Genomic DNA, 26,644 nt, shown 5'->3' on the forward strand with positions numbered 1-26,644 from the left:
TCAGAGGCTTTGATAAATTCTAAGAGCTGATCTGGTTCAGTAAGGAGGCTCTGTCCACAGCAGTTCATTTTCTCCTATGGGACTGCTGTGGGAATGCTAAAGGCATCCTACTATTGTTTTCTTAATTGGAAAATTAGAAAAAAGGAGCCAGGCCTTCTCCATTTTCACCCATCTAAAAAATTCCTGTCAGTGYAGACTTCATGCATATGTGGGTAATGGAGTCTCTGCAAGCCAGCAGATACCTTCTCTGTCCAGCAAGGTATGATCTTCCTAAGGGCAAAACAAGAGCAGGCTCAGATAGAGGACAGCGAATTCTCACAAGTTTGGGCACACAGAATGTGCTGCTGTTGGTATTTTGCAGGAATCCAGACACCAATTTCTAAACCACTATTTCATGCTTAGGAAAAGCTCTCCTTACCTCCAACTTCCACATGCAAACTGAATTATCAAGAGTTTGATATGCCCCAGTTATGGACAGTTTTTTTATGCAAAGTGTTGAAATCCATGATGAAGAAATTCTTCAGTGCAGCTGATCTGCTTGCTTTCCAAAAGCAGCACCTAGTGAGTGTGATACAGTGATGTGCACTGTGATCTCATCTCTGGCAGAGCAGTTGATCTTGCCTCTGATATCTGGAAGATATCTGGAAGATATCTGGAAGATATCTGGAAGATCTGAAGGCTTTACTTTAAAGGCACTAGTAATTAAGTGTGGGGAATTACAGCACTCTGTCCTGGACATTCACAACTTCATTGTTTCTAAATATCATCTCTTAATGCAGTAAAGAGAAAATTAATTTTCATTAGGTATTTCTTTTCCTGCCGTGTGCTGTTAACTCCACTGTAACTACATATACAAAAAACTCTRGGTTCCAACCCCAGGAGAGTTCATCTGACCCAGGGTTTAGGAGACAAAGAAGTTCCATGTGCCAGCTTCAAGCACAGGAGAGGACAGGCCCTAGAGAGAGGGATGTCTGCTCYCACTCCTGGTGTTACAGACAAGTTTGAACCAGACTGGGAAGGCTTGGAGGATGATCACGTCACTGGATGATGTGACAGAAYTAATGATTTGTGCCAAGTTCTTTTGGAAAAAAAAGAACTTTCTAAAACCTTTTGTTTTAGAACCTGCAATCCCACCTAAGACACAAAGAGGAAAACTGAGCCTTTGCTCCCAGTGTATGTGGGGTTGTGCAGTTCCTGTCCTTCCCTTCACCTTTGCACACCTGGCTGCTGCTTCTCCAGGCCTTGGGCTCTCACATTTGTGCTTAGACCATCAATTTCAATTTTTAATGAGAATCTTCAGAGAAGCTTTGGTTTAAATTCTCATTTTTTAAAAAGGCATCATTTTTCCAGAATAAAAACCTGAAATTTGTAAAAATCATCCAAATACTTAAATTACATGACATTACTAATTGCTTAGGTGAATTATTTAATTGCTAAAGAATATACAATATTCTGCTTTGCTTGAATTAAAATGTTTCTGCAAAAATGTTGATTTTTTTTTCCTAATCCACTCTTTAAATGTTTTTCCGCCTACCTTAAACACCAAGAAACCAGAACCTCCTCACTAATGTGACTCCGTTTTAAGAGGAAAAGCACATTCTTCAGTCATTATAGATACAGGGGGTTTGTGTAATGTTTTTGGTTCAAGTATGTAAAAATTCARTGTTGTGAAGCCAAAAAATGAACAGCACAGAGAAACTTACACCTTTATACCCCTTCATATATAGTAAAAATGTTGTTTGATAATTGGTCTAAGAACTAATTGTTTAAGATATGCAGGGCATTGCTGACAGAACTGAAACAATAATAGAGTTCTGAGTGATAACGACTTCGAGTTCAAAGGCAAGGCAGTTCTGTTTTTTATTTGGTGGGGTTTCTTTTGTAGCTGAAAAATCCCATGTTAGCCAGTTTCAGTCTGACATTGCACTGAGGTTTTGAGCTGTGCTGGGCTGTGATGCATAGGCTCACTTGCATTTGCAATGTTAAACCAAGTTAAAACAATTCTTCCTCAGTAGGAGAYGATCTGTGCAAATATTTGGCCAGGCCACTGTAATTGAATGGCTCAATTTTTACATGCATTTTTACAGGAACTGACAGATTTGACTTCTCCCTAAGTAGAAGCTTTTTGGAAAGCAAGACCCCTCTGCTGACTCCATCCACCTCAGCCTGTATCCTTATCCCCTTGCTGAGCCAGTGGCAGGGAGCTGTTGGGGCCCAGTTCCCCAGAACATCAGCAAATGTGTGMTAAGTAGAAACAAATGTCATTTAAAAGCATTATTTATACACTCACTGCAGCCAGGCCTGCCCCGTGTTGTGATGGAAAGAGTTTGTGTCTCCTCTTACCCGTGTTGCTCTCTTCTTCTCGCAGGTGATGACATTTCCTTAGGGGATGTTGATGACCTTTTGAAGCGCGCTCAGTCCCACGCCAGCAGACGCTCCAGCTCCACCGACACGGTGGCGACAGAGCCCTGGCTACGCCCGGGAACTTCGGCCACGYTCCGCAGGTTCCTGGAGCAGCCGAGCCCAGCAAAGCTGTCCCCGGAGCCCGCGCTGCCGCTGGGCTGGCAGGGCCTCTCCACCGCGCACGGCTGAGCCCGCCCGGGAGGGCACCGGGCCGAGGGTCCGCTCAGCACCGCTGCACTGCCAGGGAATCGGGCAGGGACAGCTCTCCTCCGTGTAGAGAGTGTGGAGCTGTGTGTGTGATTCAAACAGCAATAATAAAGGATGGGGCKCTGCAGTGGAACGGMGATGAARCRCAGGGATGTTTTCTATTCTGTGACRTTGGAMATGGAGGAACAGTTTGGCTGCTTTTGCACTTTTTATACAGGTAAAGTTACAGCCTAAGTGCTGGACTTATCACAGAAACAGTGTGGTGTGGTGTGTGTGAATTTGATTTTAAATAAAAGATGTTTTTTAGCTTTATAGTCAAACTCCAAAACTGTCTAGCATTACAGTGGCCCTACAGCAGAAGGGCATTAACTTTTTACCCAAAGAGTGAACTTGAAGGACACTTGCTTTTCATACAGGATAAATGCTATCCTGCATGAAATCACAGATAACACTTTCATGGGAAAAAAAAGTCTATTAGCAATGTSTCTTACATTCCCAAAGTTGTCATGTGCTGAAAATACGGAGATTGTTGCCTATATTTATGTTTCTGATTGAAGAGTTAATAAAGTATTTTGTTACTAAAACTATTTTTGTTACCAAAAACGTGAAAGCCGACTTCAGTTTTCTTACAATCTGCTTCAGCTTTCATTTATTCATGAACAAACTGGAATGTTAAGGCTGTCTCCAAGGAAAGGAAAACACAYGGAAAATCTGTTAAGAGCACAGAGCTTTATAGCATGAAAGACATAGAGGTGGAAGCAAGATTTTAGGAGTTCAGTGAACTACAGCACCAAGGTGAAGCAGGGGTAATGCTGTAACTCTTGGTTAGGAAATTCCCACCCCGAGGACTAAACTTGATCAACAGGAGAAAAAAAAGACCCCAACAAACCACTGGTATAAACAAGAATTTTCTAYAAAGATCTTTTACTAAAAAGCCACCTTCAACATTCTGTAAACCTGGTTGAAGGCTACAGCATTTCCATGAAGACAGAGGCAATGTTTGCTGACAGATGTACTTCAACTCTATGTGGCGTTTAGCTTCTTCATGGGCTTAAGCACAGTCCTTGCCAGAGATTTGCAAAATCTGGAAAATTCTTAATCTGAGGCGACTCCTGTTCATCAGTGTGGGTATGACAGCAGTGGTCACCCATGCAGGGGCAGCGGTGTAATCCCTCACCTGGGCTGGAGCATGCACTGCAGCCTGCATGGCTGCTTCAGTCTCTACTTGCCAGAGGCAGAGAAAATGATTTTAAGCAACTGCGATGAAAATGCTTTATAGTAAATACATTTAATCACCCTCTCATGCCCCAGCCCACCTTATGCATTTTATACTTTTGTCACCTGCCCTGATTGTGCTCTCCAGCTGCTTCACAAGTTGAACTTTGTGACACATTCACTGTGCTACCCCTGGCTAGAGGTAGAATTTCTCTTCTTGCTCATCTAGCTGTCTACAGAGTTTAATTATTCTTTAGACCCTTAACGTAACATGACACAAGCATAAACTGGTACTCTAAAAAGCCACTCTCCTTTCACTGCTGTGAGTTTTGTAAATGCCAGACACCATCAGAGGCTGGCATTCCTTTCCTCCAGTTGAAAGCCAGGACACAGCATTGCCCCTCTTTGAATTGCTTCCTTCACCTGTACCACAACCTGAAACCACTGAAATGTCTTTAACCTCACTGCTCAGCAGCCCTTAACACCACCAATTCCACTCTTCCCTACAGTTACTCTCCCTTGGCCACTCGGGCTATCGCTTGGGAAACTGGGTGCTTTGTGTCTTCCCTTTCCAGATCTTTTCTTCAGTTTTCTTGGCCTCTTGGAAGTTRAGCTTTTGGCATGGCCCTTCTGCSTCCCTAACTTTTCAAAACTTTTCATCCTGACAACCTCAGCAGCAAACTAAATGTATCTGCAGTCCATAGYCCTGATGGATATTGAGATGACTAAAACGATACTTATTCCCTGTTCCTGATCCCAGATTTTTTATAATTACCATAAATGTGAGCGTTCAGAGACCTGCAAGTTGGAACATGATGCCCAGAGTTCACCTGGTACTGCTCTGGCATTGCAAGAACTAAAGAGAGGCAAAGAAAAGAGTTATGATGACACCAAAGTTCAGTTTCCAATGAACCAAAATGAAACAGTATTTAGGCCCCAGGTTATTGGGCCTTTTCCACATAAGCAATAAATAAGGCATGAGAAGCCAGGCTGTAAAAAAAAGTCATCATTACTAAAGAGGAGTACACAACAAAACAAATGAAACTGAGGTTTAAAACCAAAAATACTCTCGCTGCCCAACTTTACAGATAATCCATTGTGCACACTACTCTTGAACACAGATGATTAGAAAGCGATTGAGCAGACAAAGCCATGGGGGAAGAGTATGACCATCAAAAGGAATGGGACACATCATACTCACTCTGAAAACTATTACTGATCACTGTCGGACAAAGAAAGACCTCAGGTCTGGCCTATCACAGTGATTTAAGATTTAAATATGGTGCAACAAACTGAACAAGTAAAATACAGCACAGGAGGAAAGGCTGCTACAATTAATTCAAATAACCTCAGTTCTCCCCCTTCTGACACTGGTAATTGCTCTTTYGGTTTTGCTCCATCCCAATTAACTTTGTGAGCAAACTGAAAATCACAGGTCATAGCATTTTAATTCCCTTTTCTGGCTTTTCCATGGCTMTTTCAATGAATTGCTTACACTTATTTCTGGAGCCTGCCATGAATGTCTATGGCAGATTCATTGCCCTGTAAGAGAGGAAGATCCCTCACACACCTTCYTGTTTTTCACACTGCTCTTTGGTGSCAGWCRGTTTTGTGGGAGCACAGTGGASAACAATCCAATTCCACTTTTGCTTACAAAGTCGAAGACGCTGACAAGGCYGAGCTGGCTGAAGTGTTCCAAGTCAGCAGGCGGCAAAACTGCAATCCCAGCCCTTCCCTTCCTCCTTTCTCCATCAGCTGTTTGGTATTTATATTTTAATCCCCAGAGAGCAAAGTGCAGCATTTGAGTTTCTATCTGTGAAATACCAGAGGGTTCATTTGACCCGTTCACGTACAGGAACTTTTATTCTCCTCCAGCCCTGCTCTCCCTCTTTTTTTAATTTACCGCTCTTTTCTGCTCTCTATTTGTCTCCAACAGTGAGAAGACATTCAACCCARGGCAGTCAACCAAAGGGCACCCACCTTTCTGCTCCGAGAGTCTGGGGTTTGCTCCTTTGATACAAAAGTGTGAGAGGCAAAGCAAACTGTAAAACAAGTAGCTGTGGATTAGACTGGTTTTGATTGCACTGATGAAAGAGTTCAAAAACTTTATTGACCTATAACCTGATTAGAATATGCCAGATGAGAACCAAATATTGTACAGAAAGTTGTACAGAATTTTTTTACATAGAAAACTTTACATATCTGTACCATATACATTTTGTCCATCTGAAAAAAATTTCTACATCCATTGTAATACAGAATGCTTGACAATCTCGTCTGTTAACCATCAGAGCACAATTCACAGTATGAATACGTTTCCAATAAATTTAACCATCCCCAAACCATGCCAATTTGTTACTTGAATATATCCAACATTAAATTCTGTACATAAGAGTGAAATCTACATCAAACAAAAAACATCTGACAGCAGACACAACCTAGACTTGTTTGCAGTGATTCAAGTTCCAGTCCTTGTAGGATCATCATTTCAATGGCTCGTTATATTTARAAGCCCTAAAACAAGTATATTACAGGTAGTTATGTCAGTCGTGATATTTCTACCGCTGTTCTTGACAAAAGTCGGAAACAATAACTTCTGGGCTACAATGAAACAAAACAAAACAAAAATAACAAAAAAAAAATAAACCCCAAAAAAAGAAACCCAAACTTCTAGTGCATTTGGTAAACAAGGAAGAGTTATGGGCTTTCAACAAATCAGTAATACAGAAATAAAATAATTCGAGAAGAACTGTATAGTGTTAAAGAGTTTATATTACAGACCTGCATCTCTGTACATTTTCACAGAAGGATGATTACCAATGTCTCAGACAGCCTGAGTGTGCAAAAATCTTAGAATATCAGACATAGTTGCTAAATATCTTTTTCCATGAACAATAATCTCCATTTTCTCTTCACTATAAACATTTTATCCTTCAAAATACAGCTCTCCTGAGTTGTACTTCTCACAGAAGCTCAAACCTTTACATATATATGTTTCTTTGGGTACATTTTACTTTCACACCCGCCATAAACATCTGTTGCTATGCTGCTGTCTAGGACAGTAAGGGACACTGCAGCCCGTGCTGACAAGGGGACTGTGCTAAAAACTGGCTCTGCGCTCAGCACGAGCCAGGCAAGAGAAACCGAGAGAGAATCCAGGAAAGAGAGGGACTGGAGTGTTGCAAGCCTTAATTACAGTTGTAAGCGTCGGTACCGTTAACCCTTGGATACACGCTGCCAGAGAAAGAAATCATTTATATGGATATCCAGACAGAATGGCCCAGTTACCTGGTCCTTTTATTTAGCTGAGGAATATAAACTTTTAAACACAGTGTCACTATCTGCTAATGCTTGCTTATTCCACACTCTTGTTCTGGTTGTTGGGATATTTGGAAAACCACACCAATCCGCAGGAAAAACCTTCGCAAAACAGCTCGAAGCTCAGGGATAAGGTCAAACTGCATGATTTCACACAACAGAGGATAGTAGAATGAGGCATGGGCCTTGAACTGAAAAGAAAACAAACAGAAGAAATTATGCATCAAYACACTTCAGAAAGCACACTGCAAAGTATGAATTTTAAATGCTCTCCCAAATGAGAGTGAGAAACCCCCGAAGTGATAAGCAGAAACAYCTTCACAACTGAAGTTAGCAGTGCTAAAATAAGGCTAAGACAGCTGTGATGTATTCTGACAGATGCTCACCAGCTACACAACCCTCTTTTACTAAAGYTTATTCTCCAAGAGGAAATATTTTTCTATTACGAGTTTTTCATCGCAGTTGGCCTTTTTCACTTAATATGTCAGCCAAATTTTCTTAGAAACAGAGGGGGATCTAACCAGGGATTTATTTACTGCAGATTTGCTTTGGAGATCAAGGTGTGAATGWATTTGCAGCACTGGAGGCAGAAACAAAAGTTTGTTTTTTGAATAAAATATTGCTAATCCTCTTCCTCAGCAGGAGAGGTCTAAAAACAAATTAGCACACACTTTTAAAGTATTCCAGCATCTTTAAACTTCTCTGACACATTTTATTTTATCATTCACTGCACCTTCACACTGAATTATTAGTGTCAGTATCTGTCAAGTGCAGTTTGAATGTACATTCCCTCAACACAAGAGTGCCTACAGAGCAGCAGGAGCTTTTAATGTCAAGTCTGTAACTGTGGGTGACAAACCAGTCTGGAACTACTTTTTACCTGTAAACGTCATCTGAAACATCATTCCAGACAGTTACTTACCCTTTCATCACTTATCTTCAGGACTTTAGTCAAAAATAAGAGTAAAAGGTTAGTCCAGGCTTCCCGATGACTTTCTGATGTAAGAGTGAGGAAATAGCTCAGAGCCTCGCTGCAGACACTGGAGACACAAGACACAAAAAAACAGTAATTCTCATTTCTTTCTGAGCTCTGCTGCAGAGAAGGAGCTTTGGCTTTGCAACTTCTGGCAGTCTAGAGTCCTGCTGTAGTGCAGCATTGTTTTATGAAAGCTRCTCTAAGCCTGATTAACAACAGAAAGCAGTGATGTTCAACTCAAACCCAAAGTCCCAGGATTCCAGTAATAAAAAAGCTGACAAAATGTGATTATGCTGTTTCTGTGTGTATTTGAAATCCATCAAGTGCTCTTTGAGAGGTATGTGACAAAATGCTATGCAGATTTTAGGAACATCACATATTGATGTAACCAGGCAGTTTTCAGCTCTGCTTCCTAGTCTGTGAACCTCAGTCTTAGCCTTTAGGGTTACTGTTGCGGTTTTAAGCCCTGTTATTCCAACAGTTGCTTGAAAAACWTTATAAACAAAAACATTCAGATGAATAACCAAAGAGCCAAAAGCCTCTGTATGACCACAAGGCTGCTCAAACTCAGTGTCCATTTCTGCCAATGAGAAAAAACAGTGCCAGTTCCCTAAAATGYCTGAAGTTTGTGGAAGAAAAAACAGGGTTTAGACAGTAACTGCTTTCCTTTTAAAAAAGGAGCTATAACAAACCTTGACCTACTCATGATACAAAAGAAAAGGTGACAAAACCTTTGTTCTCTCTTGCAAAACACAATAAGAACAAAAAGGAGAGACAGCATCAGTAGCTGGAGGCACAGCAGCCCCYACAGAACAGAAAGCTCTTAATATTAGCTGCACCCACCATGCACATGCCTTAGCTCTAAAAGTTTACTGCTAACAGAAAAGGTCTGTTTAAATAAAACCCCCCTCTTCTTTCACATCAGAAATAACCTGAAGAAATTCAGCTCCATTGGGCCTTACTTTAGCAGCCTTTGCTGGACTTCCTCCCAGGCGTTGGTGCGGCTCTCGTCCATGTACATCCGGAACAGGATGCGCAGCCCACAGGCCAGGCTGCTCGTCTCCTGCTTCAGGAGGTTGGGCTTTGATTTACCTTTGAAACCTAYAGGAATTCCAAGCAGCCATTTAGATTTTTGGTTCAGCTGACATTTTTTCTTACAGTCCCCCACTTCTCTTTCTATGCATCTTCGGCATTTTGATAGTTAGAAAAACCACCTTAGTTAATTAATTTCTCGTTTTRTTTAGTACAATGGAGTTATTTAGTTAATTGCTAAAAATTAACCTATTTATATGTGCCACAACTGGGTTTGGCATCCATTTTTATTATCATCTTCCAAGTAACTGTGAAACTCGTGTTTGTGCCTGCAGCTTTCAAGCATGGGACTCACACCTACAGCCAAGAATCAGCTTGGCAGCTGTACCTCAGTGGAACCTCATATTTTAGGAAACCAAAGATATTTGCATCTGCACAGATGAGGTCTCTTCCTTTATGAATCCACTGTTATAAAGCTAAAGYTTCAACTTTTACCTTCAGCACCAAAGTACTTTTATTTTTGTGTCAATTCCCAATGTCACAAAGTGACAGACTCACCTGCTTTCCAGAGGGCAGTTCTTTGTTCATTGTTTGAATTAAATGCTTTAGCAAATCTATGAGATTCCAGCAGACAATCGAGAAGTTTGAAAAGCTGCTGTGATGTTAGGAAACGATACATCCCTTGATCCTGTGTATCCACATGGACATCAAAGTCTACTGCATCTCTCTATTTAAAAAAAAAGGAAAAGGAAGAGATTTGGAGTAAAAATCAACATCTGTCTTCAGCAAACTTCTGTGATAACTCAATCCTACCCTGTTTACATCTGTACTTGTACTTAAAACTGTATTAAAGRTTGTAGCCATACTACTGTTACATAAATCACTTTGAACAATACATGTTTTAATCTCCACAGTGCTGCCCTRGCACAGCAAATGCAATTCAATGGAACTTGTAAAAGATCTCAACAGTCCAATGGAACTTCTCAAATGCATGTAATGTGTGATTTAGCAGATATTACAGGAGTTTAAGAAACTTTATCTTAAAACTTTKGGAGGAAAAGCAGTCAGAAAGGCAGATCTATCAGCTCCACTTACTTGTGCTGCTGCTAGATTCTCTGCATCCTCTTTTTTGCTAGTTGCTGGGAAGAACACAATGTTGTCGATCGTCTGAATGAGTTCCAGCTGYACAACACACTTGATCAAAAGAGCAGCAAATAACTTCTGTTCTGGAAATTCTTTGAAGGAAAGAAAATTACTTGTTAACTAATGAACTTTTCYGAACTATTCTGAGGGCAWGTTGAAGAACAGTTAWCTTCAAGTACATTTATAAAGCGAACCTGGAATCCACCCGTCTGAAATATCAGGACAGATCATCATGTCACCAAGTGGAACATCTTAAAAAACTGTTTCCTGAAGTTGTCTGTGATACATTAGATTAACCTGGTTCTATGCTACCTAGAAATCACCAAAATGAGTGACTTGGACCTTCGGTGCAATGGCAAGAACCAGAGGCTGAGGCTGTTCCCAAGCAGGAAGTTTAGCACATCATTGACAGTGATGTTTGCAACTGTGACGAGTACTGCTATCACCATGTGACCATTTAAAGCACAGACACATAATTGCACAAGGATCCTAAATAAGGGTTTGATACACTCTCTTTAAATSATAGACAGAATTCTTTCAGCTACAGCTGCTGTTGCATTTTGCACTGAAAAATCTCTGCTCCTAAGAAAAAAAAATACACAGTATTGTAAGGAGACTACTGTTTTGAATATTTTGCTTAGGGYAAAAAGCCTAGAAGCTTGCAGTGGAACTCTTAGATTTTTAAAACATGCCAAAAATGAGAACCTGCAGAAGTCCAAGAGAATTCTGTCATACTACATGCARACAAAAATTTAAACAATATGATTTCTTCACATCTTGTTTCTGAAGTCACAGCTGGGACTATTAACTAATATATCAAACATTTACTAAATACTATTCTTAACAGGTATCAAATGCCAAATCACTGCAGAGCACACACTTGCAGTTGGTCTGACTTTACTTGTTTCCTCAGCTACCGTGACCCCCGTGCTGGGTTGATATGGGCGTCCATCTGAAGATCGAGGTTGAATGGAATCATGGATATCTACTGACTTCTGGGAGATTGTATCCTGAAAAGAAAGCAAAAAAAAAATTAAATAATTAACTTACAGAAAACTTCTTCAACCTAACTGGTTATAGTGCTGTGGTCTTCAGAGCTCAAGACATCTGCTGTTTCAAATACACTTTCCTTCACTTTAGTCATATTTACTATGAACATTCATGAAAGATGTACTAAAAAGATGAGCTACCAAGAMACAACTGAAAATTTAACAAGCATTAAGTATTTAAGCACACAGAAAAGTCATTAAGCAGCATTTTTCATATAGGTTTTTGTATTCTCTCCAAGCATTTCTTCTGTCAGCCAAGAGTTACTATGGCTTTTACCAGATCCAGTAGAAGGTTTGCTGCAAGTTTCCTGTAAAGAACATCTCAGCTCCTCATATCAGTAGATACCAAGGTTTTCATCTCTACTAAGTGAAAATATGTAYTTTAATAGGTATCATGTCTACAATAGGAAAATACTTCATCATATTTGACCTACCTGAAGAAAAGTGAAATGAAAATAACCACAGCTTTCAAAAATTCTGTCCTACTAAATGAGAGGAGCCAAAATATTATTCCTTTAGTAACATTTATTATACAAGTTCTGTTAATTCTGAGTTGGCAAAATGTCTTTTTACACAGAAGACAAAAATAGTTTTTAAAAACATTCATGTTAAGCTATTTCAAAGGGAAGAGATCTTTCAGTTTACTCAAGACYAAGACAATTTATTTGCCATTTATGCATGCTACTATATTTGACATAAATGGATCAAAAATATARGCAATATGTTTAGATCAAGCCACTRCAAATGAATCATGACACAGCATGAAGGTACAATTTCCATATAATGAGAACTGGCCATCACATTTACTCTCTGTTTTAACTGAATTAGGCCAACACTCCATAAAGATAAATGGAGGGAGTCAGTCTCTCTTAGTAAAGCTCATTTGGGACCATTATCCTTGAACAACTCTTATCCAGTGCTTCATTAATCTATACAGRACTTCATGCAGCAATCTTGTGAGAATGTCCAAAAGCTAAAATAATTCTTACCAGTAGCAAAGTAGCTACAGGGCTCTCACTTGCAGGCAAATCCAGACTTCACAACAGTTTATTCAATCAACACTAAGAAATTTGATGGTTCTATTAATTTTCTATTTTAAATAGATATTTCAGGTCTTATTAAAAGAGAAAATTTGGAGAAAAAAAGTCAATCTGTCAATCTATCCCTCTTTAGCAGCTTCTCTTCTTGCCAATACATCAAAATGAAAGAAAAACCATGACTCAAACCAGAAAACAACTCAAAGACCAAATACAGTATTACAGAAACCTATCAGACATATGACATTACTTAAAACAAACACAGTTAACTACCTACAGCCCATTTCTGGAAGTCAACTTCGCTGCAAACAAATCCATACTTCTTTATCATTAATTTCTTGCCATTTTTAAACATTAAATAACACTTGAGCTGAAAAAAGTTAGAGCACATCAAAATTCAAAAATATATTCAAACCAAGTATACTTTTCAACTACTCTACATCACCACACATTTGCACTGAGGTCTTGCAATCCTAATTATTTTTTGATTTCAGCAGCTTACCAGTTTTTCTTTTGCATCAGAGGGAGAGCCAGAACAAAACTCCCCACCAACTGGTCGCCAAGTCAGCAGCCTTGAAAACACAAAAAAACAGTCCCAAATTTACTAAGTTTGAAATATAAATCAGAACCAACACTCTAAACAGTCCCCTTCAACAAGGGGTGGGTTTTTTTGCATTAATTTCAATTCTAACTAAACTTTATACTTTCACACATATTTAAACATATAAGCATTGTGTTTTTTGAACTTCAACATTTCTGTCATCTGCCTTGGATGGGTAAGTGGACTATGTGGAAGTGAATTCATTTTTCTCAGAAATACTGGATTTGTCTTAAGGCAGTGCTTTAGTGCCATTAGTGGGCATTTCTCCCACACTGCCCTAAACTTTACCTAGAATAAGGAATGAATCTGGAACAAATCACATGAACATTTGGAGATGTTCTGCATTCTCTGTCTGGGATTATGTTCCAGCACTATGTTTCTATTTCCATTCAAGATTTACCACTTCCACTCCAGATTCACTGCTGTTACAAGGAACCAAGTCACTGACAATATTTCTGATCTCTCCCTGCTGATTTCCTAGGACACTACTGGCTTGAGAATCTTAACCTTAGCACTAAAAAATTTCGGCATTAATTGTAACATACTGAGGCTATGCCTGCCAAGAATTGAGGAAAACTGGATTAAATAACCTAGTTGGTCCCTTGTTCTATTATCTCTTGTTCTATCCCATMTAGTGCCACAAAGTAAGATTAAAGTCACTTGTCACGATCTCAAACCCTTTTATCTTAATCTGTGTGAGGTAACACATATGGGACATTTGTGTCTGCATTTCCTAAGGGAGAGCTTTCTCCACCAAGTTAAGCATCCTAAATGAGTATACCACTGAACCCCAGAAAAGTAAATACTGGATAATTAAAAAGACAAACTGGAGATAAGAAAAGATAAAATCTTGAGGCATGTARTAAGACAACAAATAAAGTATAACRGAGAACTAAACTGATTCTTGAAAGSTGCAAGGACACAAATTGAGGTATTRGGATAATGAGCCATTATAAGMCAGYRGAGGCCAGACCATCATAATTTGTGCATGAAACCAATTCTAACTCTTGAATTTTTTGAGTACAAGAGGGTACTCACACTGGATTTCTCGCACCAGAAAGCTGAGTCTTGCTCTCATGAAACTTCAGAAAATTTAAATTAACAAAAATTATGAACAGGACAGACAGTAAACTAAAAGAGAATTTTTTTTAAAAAAGCCTATTAAAAAAGCTCACAAAGGATGGGCTAGACTAGAAAACACTGAGGTGGTCTAAAAACTGATTCAACAGCCAAGCCGAGAGAATGGTCAGAATGCACAGAATTTAGTTGGGGGCCAGTAACTAATGGTACACCCCAGAGGTCAATACTGGGTCCAATATCCTAATGACCTGSGTGATGGGRCAGAGCAGACTCTCAGCAAGTTGGATGACACAAAAGTAGGAGGGGCTGATACACCAGAGGGTCACACTGCTATCCAGAGGGACCTCAACAGACTGGAGAAATGGGCTGATTCAGTGAGGGGAAGAACAAAGTTCTTCACCTTGGGAGGAACATCCCCACACCCCWGGATGTGCTGGGGGCTGCCCAGCTGGGAAGCAGCTTCGGTCCCAGAGAAGGCCTTGGAGACCCTTATGGACACCAGGCTGGACATGAACGAGCAGGGTGCCCTTGCTGCAGAGAAAGCAAACATTCCCCTGAGCTGTGTGAGGAGAGCTGCCAGCARGTGGGAAGGGGATCCTGCCCCTCTGCTCAGCACAGTGGCCAGCCCTGGGCTCCCCAGTATGACAGACRTGGACCTACTGCAGGAAGTTCAGCAAAAAGCCACAAAGGTGAGGAAGGAAATAGAGAATCTCTCGTAGGAGGAGAGTCTGAGACAACTGGAACTGTCCAGCCTGGAGAAGAAAACTCAGGACATCAACATACCATAAATATCTGAAATGTAGGTGYAAAGAGAACAGAGCCAGGCTTTTTCCAGTGAGTCACAATGCCAGGACCAGTGTCAATGCACAAACAAGGAGGATCCCTATGAGCATTAGGAAACAYTTTTTCACTGTAASGGTGATCAAGCACTGGCATAGGTTGCCCAGAAAAGCTGTGSAGCTTCTCTTCTTGGAGATACTCAAAAGTCAGGATGTGATCCTGGGARAGCTGCTCTGGGTGGCCATGTCTAAGCACAGGGGCTAGACCAGAAAACCTCCAGAGCCCTTTCCTGTAACCATTCTGTGTCATTCAGTGTTAATATCTTCAGCTATCAACACCTCAGTGGTCTGGAGAAGCTTGGTTTGTGGTTTTCTAGTAAGTCATCCTTGCAGAAATTGGTACTGGAGTAGATATTCTAAGTACATTCTCCAAAGAAGGAAATATGATCACCTCCCTTGACAAAAATGAACTTGCCAAGAACTAGCAGAAGCTGACACTGCAACTAAGAACTCCTGCAGCCAATGCTGCAGCTCTTAAAGAAGTTAGTTACACAATACCTGGAAGGTGTTTTATATAAATGCTAAAAAAGAACATATGTAACCCTACCTGATGAGAGTAGTAAGAACTTCTGCCAGAAGATACTTTACACTCTAGAGATTTGTAACTTCTGACTATCTGAAGATAACTAGCAATAAAGTTTTCATATATACCATACCACAGTGTGATTTTTCTGTGTTCATTTTGACATTAACTACAGTGCTACTTCCAGGCRTGGAAAAACAAAGGTAAAAAGATMATTTGCCTTCTTCTCTAAGCACTGAGGCAGCCTCCACAACAAGCTGAGCATTAAAACTGCATTGTTGAAAAAGAAAATAATAAAAAACTAAGGATGGGAGGGCAGGAAAAGCTCCATTGCAAAAACATGGCTAACAGAGGAACTGAGAAATAAAAATATGAAATGTCAGCCAAAGCAGGAGCCACAAAAAAAGAACCAGATCCTGTGAGGGAAAAAACCAAGTATCCTCCTAGGACTCAGAAAGAGAAGGGAAAAAGATGAACACCCTTATATAAAGTCAAAATAAGACTGCAAAAGCTGGGAACCTCCCAAAAATTTAAGAAATAATATAATAATGAAATTCTCAAAAGATGGTACAGAAAGATTACACTAGAAAAAAAAGAGAAAGATTAAGGAAGGAGTCAGACACTCTCCTAGGAAGAATYACTCATTTGACAAGTGAAGTACCATCAACATCAAAGCCAATAATGCAGATTTCAAATTAGATATAACTAAAGGCAACAGGAATATTTTGAATATGTCTAAATGTTAAGATATCCAAAATGGTGCTCTAGAAAGGTTTCTAATATTCAACTATAAGAATACCCAGAMACCTGAATTTTGATTACATGCTGAAACCAAATGTTCCTCTTGTGAATATTCACGTAAAAATGTTTCCTAGTACTAGGTCATAGTCAGTTAGGGCTAATTCAACTGGACTTTGAAATCCAGAGATATGGGTTCCAATTTAATTTTTSTCAGTTACCAAAATGAAAAAAGGAAGCACTTTGCTAGCCCCCATATGGTTCATCTTCATTTAAAAACTATTTTTGATGGAATTAATTTAAACCTACTTACATAAAAAATAGGTTAAAAAAATTTCAATTTTATCTTTTAATGATGAATGAAGCTCTCTTATAGATSCTATCTGATATACAACTCTAAAATTAAGGAAAGACTGATATGYAGAAGGTTTCTTTTGCTTCAGTTTTCTTCAGGACTAAACAGAAGCAAACAATATCAACTGGCTGACAGGCACAGGACAAATAATAATAGAACAGTTCACCATGAAGACAATCAGATTTGAAAAACAAGTAGTGTTTCATCTCAGTGTTGGGAGCACAAGGGAAAAACCTGTCTTTGGTATAATGCCATTATTTCTTGTTGCTCTGCTCTAGGATGCATAAAAGTTAACACACAGAATGGTTTGGCCTTACTTCAGGACACCTCAGATCAAGTAATTACATGAAGGGAAAGAGTAGATATCCAAGATCATTTTCATTAAAATATTAAGATTCATATAAACATATGATGGAAATTAACCATCAACCAAGAGACTTAAATCTGTAAGACTGCTGGAGTATTTTAGTATTTTGTGGAAAAAGCTTCAAATGTAATTACAAATAGCAAAGTCTGCATCTTCTATTACAAAAAAAAACCAAAAACAAAAACCCCAAAAAATCAGATACCATTTCTCCAAAAATCCAAAACTTTAAAACTGAATGAAGTTACACTCTGGGGGTTGCTGGGTAGCTTTTTTTTTGCTTATCTCCTATGTAGTATTTTATGTTTTAACACCTTATCATTTACAATACAAAATAATACCTACACGTAATTTATCATTATGTTCCAAGTAAGTCTGTATCTTTAGTCCACACACAACAGCTTTTTGTTCAACCCACCTATGAGATATCTACGAGTCTGATATGGATAAGTCATCTGGCTAACTTATTTTACAAATATAAATATTAACAGMTGTCTTACGCATGAGGGATTGTAGTTTTGAAAATATCCAGCATGCAAGTGCAAGTTTTATCCCAGATTTCTAGGGTAAACTTTTCACCATTAAGGATGACAACATTCTCCAAACAGTTTGTACCAGATCGTGCCAGTTGTTCATTGTCTGTAAAAGACAAACAGCGTATTTGTTTATTCACATCCAAAGTAAAATGTTAACATTGTTTTAACATAATTTGTACAGTTCCTACCTTGCTGCACACACCAGTACAGTTGTGCAAATATATCATCCAAAAGAACATCACTAAGTACTTCTAAATATTGTGTAAATACATCACATATTGCATAAAGTGCATGGTTGCAAGTAGTTGTCATCCATTCAGCTTTCTAGGAGTCAAAAAGAAAGAAGAGTTACAACTTTAAGGTGAAACTTTAGGACACACATGAATGTACACTTGTTTTTACTCTATTTGCTTTACAGTAACATGAAATTCTGTATCTCAAAAGCTCAAAATTTGAAGCTTCAACTTCTGCCTTGCTAACTAGCAGGTTTAAAAAGAACTACAGGATCAGACAACCAACCCACCCTCTTAGTGTCAAATCCTAGCTCAACTCTTTAACATCAAGCTAAAGCTGTGTTCCTTTAAAGTATTTTCCAGCGAATAAAAACTTACAAAGCGAGACATGTCCTACTACAAACAGCCAGACAAARCCTCCCAAACAATTRACAATTTTGATCTAACTTCTAATAYTAATAATTTACACATTATATACATTTTTTTAAGCCCATGTCTGTTCAGCTGTTTGTCAGAATAGTACCTGCCAGTTCAACTCTTGGGCAGATCAAAACCCGGATGGCTGGTCAAAAGGGTGCAATGACAGCACAGTGCTGTTTTGGGTGGTTTCTGTTTGTTTGTGGGTTGGTTATGGTTTTTTTGGTTTCTGTTTCATTGAGAGGTTTGTTTTTTTTTTGCCTTTATAATCAAAAAAGTTTGAACTAACAGAACTTACTTCTTCTAATTATGACTTCACTGCTAATTACAAGCCTCACTCAAGTGTTGTGTGTCTCAAATTCCAAACATAATGTGTAAAAGCTACAATTCTTATTACAAACCCTAAATACACTGCAGGTCATGCAATTCTTCTGTTGTTCCTAGTGTAAACTAGTAGGCCTCTTAGAGACATGGTTTTAAAAAACRAAAAAAGTGAAAACACCTGCCAACAGAATGCCATTAAAACAAAACAAGGCTTCTCGAACCACAGGACCCCTATCCAAGTTTTGAGGTTTACTCTTCATTACTTCACAAAGCAATATTACAAATTTTCTACTGTAAAAGTAGTTCCCATGTAAATTATCTTCCTCCACTTTTTTTCACCTCAGTCTGCTGTTCTGGCAGCTTCATGTTGTCAAATATCCTGAAGACAATTCGAAACAAATCCTGCCACCAGTGTTTCTCATAAGTATGGCCATATGTCTTCATTATTTCAAACATTACTGTTAAGCCCCTGAAATGAAAAAAGAACAACTTATACCAAGAGTTACAGAAAGATATGAACGAGACCAAGTAMGTCCAACTGCAGCAGCAATAGCAAATACTGTTGAGAACATTATACATACACACGAGGACACAAAAACTAAGTAGGAAATCAGCTTGTAATAAAAGCATTTTATAGTTGCAGGCAATAGCCAAAAAAAAATTTTGAGAACTGTGGTAATTTAAAATTAAAACAGCAAACCAACTTCTTTACCAATGACCACAAAAATTAATAAACAAATATTTAGTTCAAAAATACAAAGGTCTAGAAACAAGTTAACCWTCACCAATTATAGAGGGAGTCCAGAAGCACAGCTTGCATGCCAGTATGTAAATTTAAAGTTATTTGTATACAACCCCTCATATTTCACATCAGAACTGCAACTGAAACACTTTCCAAGGGAAAATTGTGTTCCAGGGAAATAAGCAGGTTTTACATGAGATCAGAGTACAGCTTCGCTTGTTTAATCAYTTCTGCAATCCTCAACCAGTTAATGAATCATGGTATAAAACCAATTTTAAAATCCCCATGGTAAGCATGATGGGCAAGACACGGAACACAATCAAATCTACATAACTTTGTTATTTATTGTAACAGAAAATAAAATTTTCAAATGCACAGAACACAGACTTAACTTCTGTATTCCAGTACCTATTTAAAAGGTGTTGGCTGTTTCCACAGTGGTATCACCTAAATTAAATATGTAAATCATTTTACAGTGATTACATCTACCAAGAGTTGTTTGTATTTTACAAGTGTAAAGTAAACCTTTTAAAATTTGAAATACAAATACTCATTGTTACCTGGTTCTTACATCTAATTTGCATCTATTGATGATACAGGACAACTCAAAGAGAATTGGGAACCATCCTCGCACCCATACTCTGTCTTCAGGAGCTACATTCATATCATCACTTGTGTATTCCTTGAATGCCTTTRGAAGGAAACACAGGGTTACACAGAGTCATAGAAGTTAAGATTCTTCAAAATAAAACACAATTTGGACCATAAACATCAATCTCTCCTGCAACWGTATTACACCCTGATACCTCAGATGAATTGGCAATCAAAACTGTAACACTGAGAAAGCAAAGCCTTTTTCAAAATAATGCTTAGTAYATTATGAAGAATAAACTTACAAAAATAAACGAGATTACACATTCAAGCACCAGTTTTTGCTTGCAGTTCGATGTAAGTCTCTTGCTCACATTTTTATAGAGACAGCTYTGAAAGTGAGGATTTAATCATACCATATTGAGGACATCAAGCATTTATGCTTATGCCATTATCCACTCCTCACAACATTTCTCAGTAGAGAGCAGATCCTGAGATATGCTGATTTCCAGCAGCTCTCAGGAATGCTAGTCCYCAGCTGAACTGGGTGGGCAGGGATGGACAAAGGAGATAAAAGAAGAAAAAAAATCGCTGATACTTTAAAAGCCTGTGGCATTTTATACTCCTAATGTTTCTGAATAAAGTACATTTATTCATTAATCCACGAAACTTGAAGGGAAGCCAGGAAGTTTAGCGTAAGTATTTTTTCTTTATAAAAGCACTTACAATTTAGTTAACACAGACTATACCTGAGGTCTGTCAGACACATATTTTGCACAGTGGCGAATGAGGCGGATCGCTTCCATACTGGTATCTGGAAATGCTGCATTGCAGGCAAATTCAGACAAGCACTTTACTGCATCCTGGAAAGAATCTATGGTTGCTGGGAAGTGTTTTTCAAACACGATTGCTGAGAGAAAAGTGTGAAGGGAAGAAAAAGAAATGTCATGCTTTAAAATCTATTAATTCTAATATGAACTGACTGTAACAGAAATCAYGAGAGACTGGTTCATTGATTGATGCTATCAAATGCCTGAGTAGTACAAAATGCTAAAGAAAAAGGAATACAAAAAAATTCCCTARAGGTCATTTCATTTTGACAGGAAGTATTTAAAATAAATTAAGGTAGCATCTGGACTGAAGCAGGGAAATGCAGGAGTTAAGCAAGACTAGAGCAATAGGCTTACTGTTTAACACTAGTCTGTGTGACTACAGSTTAAGATGGATACATGAACCAGGGAGTTTTATCTACTAATGGACCTCCTCCCCAGCAACAGTTGCCTTGTTTTCAAATAGCTACTTTTAAAGAAAAAAAAGTGCTTCATCGATGCTGAAACAGTTTTATAAATCAGCAGAGGTTCCAACAGAATGAAGAGATCCCTTAAAGCCTGGGATATAGATTAGAATAGAGAAAAAAAATCATTATAGTGCCCCCTAGCTCAGCACTTTCTCCCTAACAGGCCTTACACAAGCACATTCCAGAAACACAGAAAAAGTTAGGCAAACAACATACTAGCAAAATGGGTACACATGTTTTTTCCCCTGGGGGTAACTGCAGAATACTTCATTTAAATGAAAATGTACATGTTCAATGGAATTATCTAAGGCCTGACTTGTTTTACTACAGAATGCTACWAACAAATAAGCTTTTTAAAAAATGCATAAAGAAAGCTGGGCAACTCTACTTTTATTGACTTATTAAAGTATTTTCCCAGAGAATTGACTGGAAAGTGTAAATCACTGGTTTCAAGGCATGAAGCAGGCTTTACTCTGCAGGGTGCAGAGCCCACAGACAAACAAAGCTTCTTGGGCTCTGGAATGACACACACTTCCATGAYGTCTGAATATCGTCCATACTCACTGACAATGTGTCCTGTAGTCTGGAATGCCAGTTCCACTATACTTTCATCCTGGTCTGAGGCTGCCAGATGAAACACTGAAAAGATGTTTTTCCAGCCAGAACGGATGTTAGCAGCCTGGGAATTCACCATCTGTGCAATACACCGTACAACCATATCTCGAATAGTAGGAGACCTAAATTAAGATAATAAATAATAWTTTTTAAAACTAAATTACATAATCAATTAGAATAGTATAATTCTCTAACAACTAATTTTACAAAACCAATTTGAAGCATTAATTGCAAAAGTTGATGCTTGTAATCCCAGGCAATTCAGTTAATTGTATRTTATTACCTGTTTCTCTTCATAATATGTTCAAATGGTCTTAGGAAGTCCTTCTGGAATCGAAAATTAGCAAGTTCTCCTTTTTCCAAGAACTTCATTGACAATTGCCTTAATGAGTCTACTGCAAAAATAGCTACATCTTCATTGGGATTGCAGCCAACCTGGGAAYGCAGAATAGAAATGCTGAGTAAGCTTGCATCAGAATTCTTATGGATTCAGCACAAGCTGCCTTYACAGTTGATAACAGAGAACTAAGTAGTACTGGAAAATTAATGAAATGAAACAGCAGTCAATTCCAGAAACCACACTGTTCGTGTAATTCAATAATTCATAACTAATTCCAGCTATTTTCTATGTCAAATCACCTGGCATTTAAAACTTCCTAAAATAAGCAAGCTGTCTAAAAAAGACCTTGAACAGCTGTATTAAAAATGCATGTCAAACATTTATTTGATAAACAGTCAATTTAGACTTGAGGAACACCTCTTAACCCAAGCATCATGAAACACCCCCAAAAATTTAACACAAAACTAACAGCAGCCAGTTCTAGATCCAGGTCATGATAAATAATTCCATGTATACTTGTGTTTTTATATTTATTATATTGTGTACCTATGCCTTCTCACARGTCTTTCCAGCTTCACATTTTTGTTGGTTTAAGCTTACAGAGAAGGACAGAAAAAATCACTGTGATTCAGATAAGCACATGCTTTTCCAATAGATCTCAAAATACAATGAATCTGTATCAGTAACTGAAGGAGTATCCACTACAATAATGAACAGGGATACCTTATTAAAATGATCACCAATAACTTCCCAGATCCTGGACCACTGTAGCCTTATCCGGCCCATGTTGTAATAAGAAATCTCTACTATCTTCTGCAGGCTAAACATTCGAGGGTGGGTAGCAGACAGCAGCTCATCCATAGACACAGCACAGAGCCAGCGAACGAAATCCACTGTTAAATGACCACAGATTTTAATGCAGTAGTTTTCCAAGGTTTAGTTTGCAAGGATGGGGAGGGGTAGGGAAGAGAGAAAACCTACCAATAGCATTTCCATCCAACCTTGTAGATCCCGTAAATATTCTGTGRAGTGCAGTTAAAGACATTATTACAATTTCTTAAGAAAAGCATCTACTAAACATGTATTCAAGCTCCTTGCCTTGTTTCTCGTAACAATATACAGACACCCTCTGATTATCTTTATTTATTAAAAAACAATTAATAATTGTAAAGAAATACTGATAACACTGCCATTTTTTATCATCCCTGATCCAAATAGAGAAGTCAAACTTCTCCAGAGTACACAGTTCCCACCTGCATTGAAACATTTCCCATTATGAAACAGGAAGGGACACTGCAAACCCAAACAGATATTACACACTTGATATCAGGCTTCCAGCTCACTTCAGTGCTGCAGAAGTGATTTTACTGCAAGATAAGTTTTTATTGAACTGCCATTGATCYTGCTGCCTACACTTCAACCACAGAAATGTTTGTAAGCCTTCAAAATGCTACCTCTTCATCAATTTTGACAACCATTAAGAAAATTGTATGTTCTGATTTCTTATATGCTGAAACAAGCAAGATCCATGAACACTTCAGCCTGAACAGCACTGTATGATGTAAACAGGGAATGTTCATAGTATGTATTCTGCCTAGCCAAATCCAGTTAAAATAAACGTGATTCATAGAAAGGAAGACTGGAATAATAATTTTGGTCATTTCAGACAACATCTACATAACCAAGAGGAAASCAGGGAGTCAGTAATTACATTTAGGAGAAAAAAGGTCTGACAATAATGCCCTCAGTAGTAAGGAAAAATGAGATTTCCTATGTTACTATATACWGCAAATCAAGATTCAACAGACACTACAGCAGACTTCACTCTGCAAGTCTTCTGTAGTAATTTTTTTATCAGTAAAAAGGCTTCTTGTCTAATCTTTGCTCTTCTCCTTCTTGAAAAAACACCAGTGCCCCCCAAAAATGGGAACTACTACCTCCAAAACTGAAAAACACTTCTCTACGGTAGTTTTTATGTAGGCTTTTTCAAATAAATTAATAAGGCCCTTTTCTTAGCACAGGGTACTYATGTACTGCTTGAAAAACTTCAGGTGGTAATAAAAAATTTTATACCATACCTGTCTACAGCAACAACAACGCTTTGGGAGCTAGTTTCACCAATGGATTCCTGAATACTTGCTATCTGCTTCCAATCCACGTTTCCACCAACTACAGTGAAAAAACAATAGAAAAATGGGTAAAAGAACACACAGAAGAAGCTAGGGAGAAAGAGGAATAAAAGTTGTGTCACTACCAGCATAATTAAAAATATTTTTAATTCACAAATAAGAGAAGCACATTATTAATTTCCCTTGCACAAGCTGGACATCTTAGTGAACAGCTGCATAGTGATGTAAGTCCTAATTATGGGAATTCTCTATCCATGTATAAACTACATTAGTCCCAGAAAATTGCCCACATTTGAAGCAGTAGATACAAGTGAAAAAAATAAAAGCCACAAGAATCACCTTTTTTTCCCCCATCTTTCAATAAACCTTTGGTAATCCTGCTACTTAAAATACRAAACATGATTACGAATATAGCTTAGAGAAGAATTTTTCACACTTAATTAGCATCAAGTGAGTAAATCCATCCCAAAAGATGTTATATTTAGTCATTCACAGAGAAGAGTTTCCACCAAAACTCCCATTTTTAGGCAGCATCTCAATTACAGCAAAATTATCACCTAAGAATAGTRAGAAACAGCTGTAAATATAAATGGCAATTATTTATTTTGGCAGCTAGAAACTGTAACCTACATCTGGGAAAGCTCATATCAGGAAACTGCTAACTTTGCAGTGAGAAGAYTTCTGAGATTTTTAGGCATCTGCAAACTCCCCTTGAACCACCATCAAAAAAAGAGCAGGAATCTTGCAACCACTCTGGGTAATTYCACATACCCTATATTCAATTTTGGGCTTTTTTTTTTTTTTCATGAATATAGAGAAGAACAGAAGACTGAAAGAAGGCATGGAGTTCTGTTCTCAGAGGTTTTGCTGAGAGAAAAAATTCTCATGTTTCAGCCTGCCTCAMTCTTGATGTGCTCCACCCACACTTGGAGGTGGCTGGACATGACTGTCTGTCAAACCTATATAACCTGACCCATCTGAAGTACTTTTCTAGGGWATTTATGGAACAACTTTTCTGTAGACACATATGTAACCGCAGACTAGTATTTCTGCAACTTATAATACCACTGAGTTTAATCAAGACTTCTCTTGTAAACACAAGCTGCCAGTGTCAATTAGTCTGAATCTTGGTAATGAGTCAGCTAAGAAACACATCAAATGAGCAGTAGAGTGTGAAGAGAATTTGAAGGGCTATTTCTAAGGAGTCAGAACMTTAACCAACTCCACCAGCTTACGTGAGAATTCCTTGTTGTCACAGGACTTGTAATTCAATGCTGGAAAACCTAAACAGATAGCAGACCTAAAGTCTAAAAGTWGTGAAATCTTTTACAATGAAACACAGGAGTCAGCTATGTCACTACTTTATGAAAAACAGACACCTCAGATTCCCACTGTCCAAAGAGGATTTCTGGTTACCCAGGAAGTACACCTTGGCTATGACCGACTCACAGCAGCAGGTTTTGTTTTCCAACTTTGTGAACAGAAACTGAAGCAGAAGAAATGTGAATTTTACAATTACAACTCCAAGTAAGGCAACATTCCTACCAGAGGAGCAATAGAAGAGATTTTATTCACTTTTACAACCCACATGCTTGTGATGCCTTGAATTTCCAAGTACAACCAAAAAAAAAAGGGCCATAGCAGGAAGGTAATACAAGACATAAAGACATTTGAATGCAGATGCCTGAAGAGCCACACCTGAATCCTTGTTAAGGCAGCAAAGGAGCAAAGGAGCTTTTGGGTTTGGTTTTGTTATTTCAAAAGAAACATTAACTTCAGCAAGAAGAGTAAGTGCTGCTGCTTATCCACATCTGATYTTACAAGCAGGTCTGAAAGATGCAGTCTGTGTCACCAGACTGCAACTTCACTCACTCTAAACAACTCACTATGTGTTCTTCACAGGAATCTAGGTTTACAGAAAGCTTGCTTGAAACCTATAGTTCCAATGCACACTTTGGAGTMATCATAGAAAATGAAACTATCTGCAAGAAAGATCTATGCAAAGAAGTGAAACAACTAAAACAGCTGAGAAAAGGTTCTAACAGGCCCTTAGTGCATGAAAACCGAGTTTAGCATTTTCCTATAAGATTGAAGCAATATTATTTTAAAAAAAACCCCACAAAAAACCATCAAGAAAATGGTTATGTTTCCATATGTGCACTGTAATAAGCACTTCAGAAATTCAATTCAGAGAGAAACATTTTGTGCTTTTGAGCATAAACTATTTTCCCTAGAAATGCAGCTGACAGCAGCAAAAGGTCTTTATGAGCTGAATGTATACCAATGACTAGCAGGTATGATCTAGAGACACCTGAATACAGTTTACATTCTTGAGTTACTAGGATTTAAAACCTTTAAAGGCCAAGTGGCTGCAGCACAGAGAAACTGCCAGCACTTGGAAGCAGCCAAGTTGYACAGGTCATCAGGGAACACTAAACCAAACGATGCATATTGGAAGGGCAGGAAGAAGCTCGGTATATGAGATGCTGGCAGACTCACTGATTTCCAGGCCTAAGTTTTCCCTTCATCAGTGCTTGGCA

The 26,644-nt window shown here is 38.4% G+C and overlaps 2 protein-coding genes across 12 annotated transcripts in view; one reads left to right on the plus strand and one right to left on the minus strand.

Annotated features, from left to right (window-relative positions):
• Positions 1 to 2,747, plus strand: part of CSPP1 (centrosome and spindle pole associated protein 1) — a 59,367-nt gene extending 56,620 nt beyond the window's left edge. For all 9 annotated transcript variants that reach the window (XM_057363896.1, XM_057363898.1, XM_057363902.1 and 6 more), the window contains one exon: positions 2,369 to 2,747. In XM_057363896.1, coding sequence (XP_057219879.1) covers positions 2,369 to 2,592 — 224 coding nt within the window. In that variant the 3' untranslated portion in view covers positions 2,593 to 2,747. The remainder of the gene's footprint in view (positions 1 to 2,368) is intronic.
• A 2,951-nt stretch (positions 2,748 to 5,698) lies between these two features.
• The window catches only part of ARFGEF1 (ADP ribosylation factor guanine nucleotide exchange factor 1), an 85,730-nt gene continuing 64,784 nt past the window's right edge, over positions 5,699 to 26,644 (minus strand). Inside the window, exons 23-39 of one of the 3 annotated variants that reach the window (XM_057363906.1) lie at positions 24,054 to 24,144; positions 22,957 to 22,997; positions 22,699 to 22,868; positions 21,919 to 22,070; positions 21,585 to 21,757; positions 20,473 to 20,633; positions 19,693 to 19,823; positions 18,730 to 18,859; positions 17,605 to 17,740; positions 17,381 to 17,519; positions 12,883 to 12,952; positions 11,175 to 11,304; positions 10,247 to 10,386; positions 9,710 to 9,878; positions 9,082 to 9,220; positions 8,066 to 8,183; positions 5,699 to 7,334 (exon numbers count right to left, since the gene is read on the minus strand). In XM_057363906.1, coding sequence (XP_057219889.1) covers positions 7,170 to 7,334; positions 8,066 to 8,183; positions 9,082 to 9,220; positions 9,710 to 9,878; positions 10,247 to 10,386; positions 11,175 to 11,304; positions 12,883 to 12,952; positions 17,381 to 17,519; positions 17,605 to 17,740; positions 18,730 to 18,859; positions 19,693 to 19,823; positions 20,473 to 20,633; positions 21,585 to 21,757; positions 21,919 to 22,070; positions 22,699 to 22,868; positions 22,957 to 22,997; positions 24,054 to 24,144 — 2,255 coding nt within the window. In that variant the 3' untranslated portion in view covers positions 5,699 to 7,169. The remainder of the gene's footprint in view (positions 7,335 to 8,065; positions 8,184 to 9,081; positions 9,221 to 9,709; positions 9,879 to 10,246; positions 10,387 to 11,174; positions 11,305 to 12,882; positions 12,953 to 17,380; positions 17,520 to 17,604; positions 17,741 to 18,729; positions 18,860 to 19,692; positions 19,824 to 20,472; positions 20,634 to 21,584; positions 21,758 to 21,918; positions 22,071 to 22,698; positions 22,869 to 22,956; positions 22,998 to 24,053; positions 24,145 to 26,644) is intronic. The other 2 variants (XM_057363908.1, XM_057363909.1) reach the window with 2 other exon arrangements.

The sequence above is a fragment of the Malurus melanocephalus genome, unplaced genomic scaffold (assembly GCF_030028575.1).
Source record: "Malurus melanocephalus ecotype Western Australia unplaced genomic scaffold, MMel_1.1 scaffold_32, whole genome shotgun sequence".
NCBI classification, from domain to species: Eukaryota; Metazoa; Chordata; class Aves; order Passeriformes; family Maluridae; genus Malurus; species Malurus melanocephalus.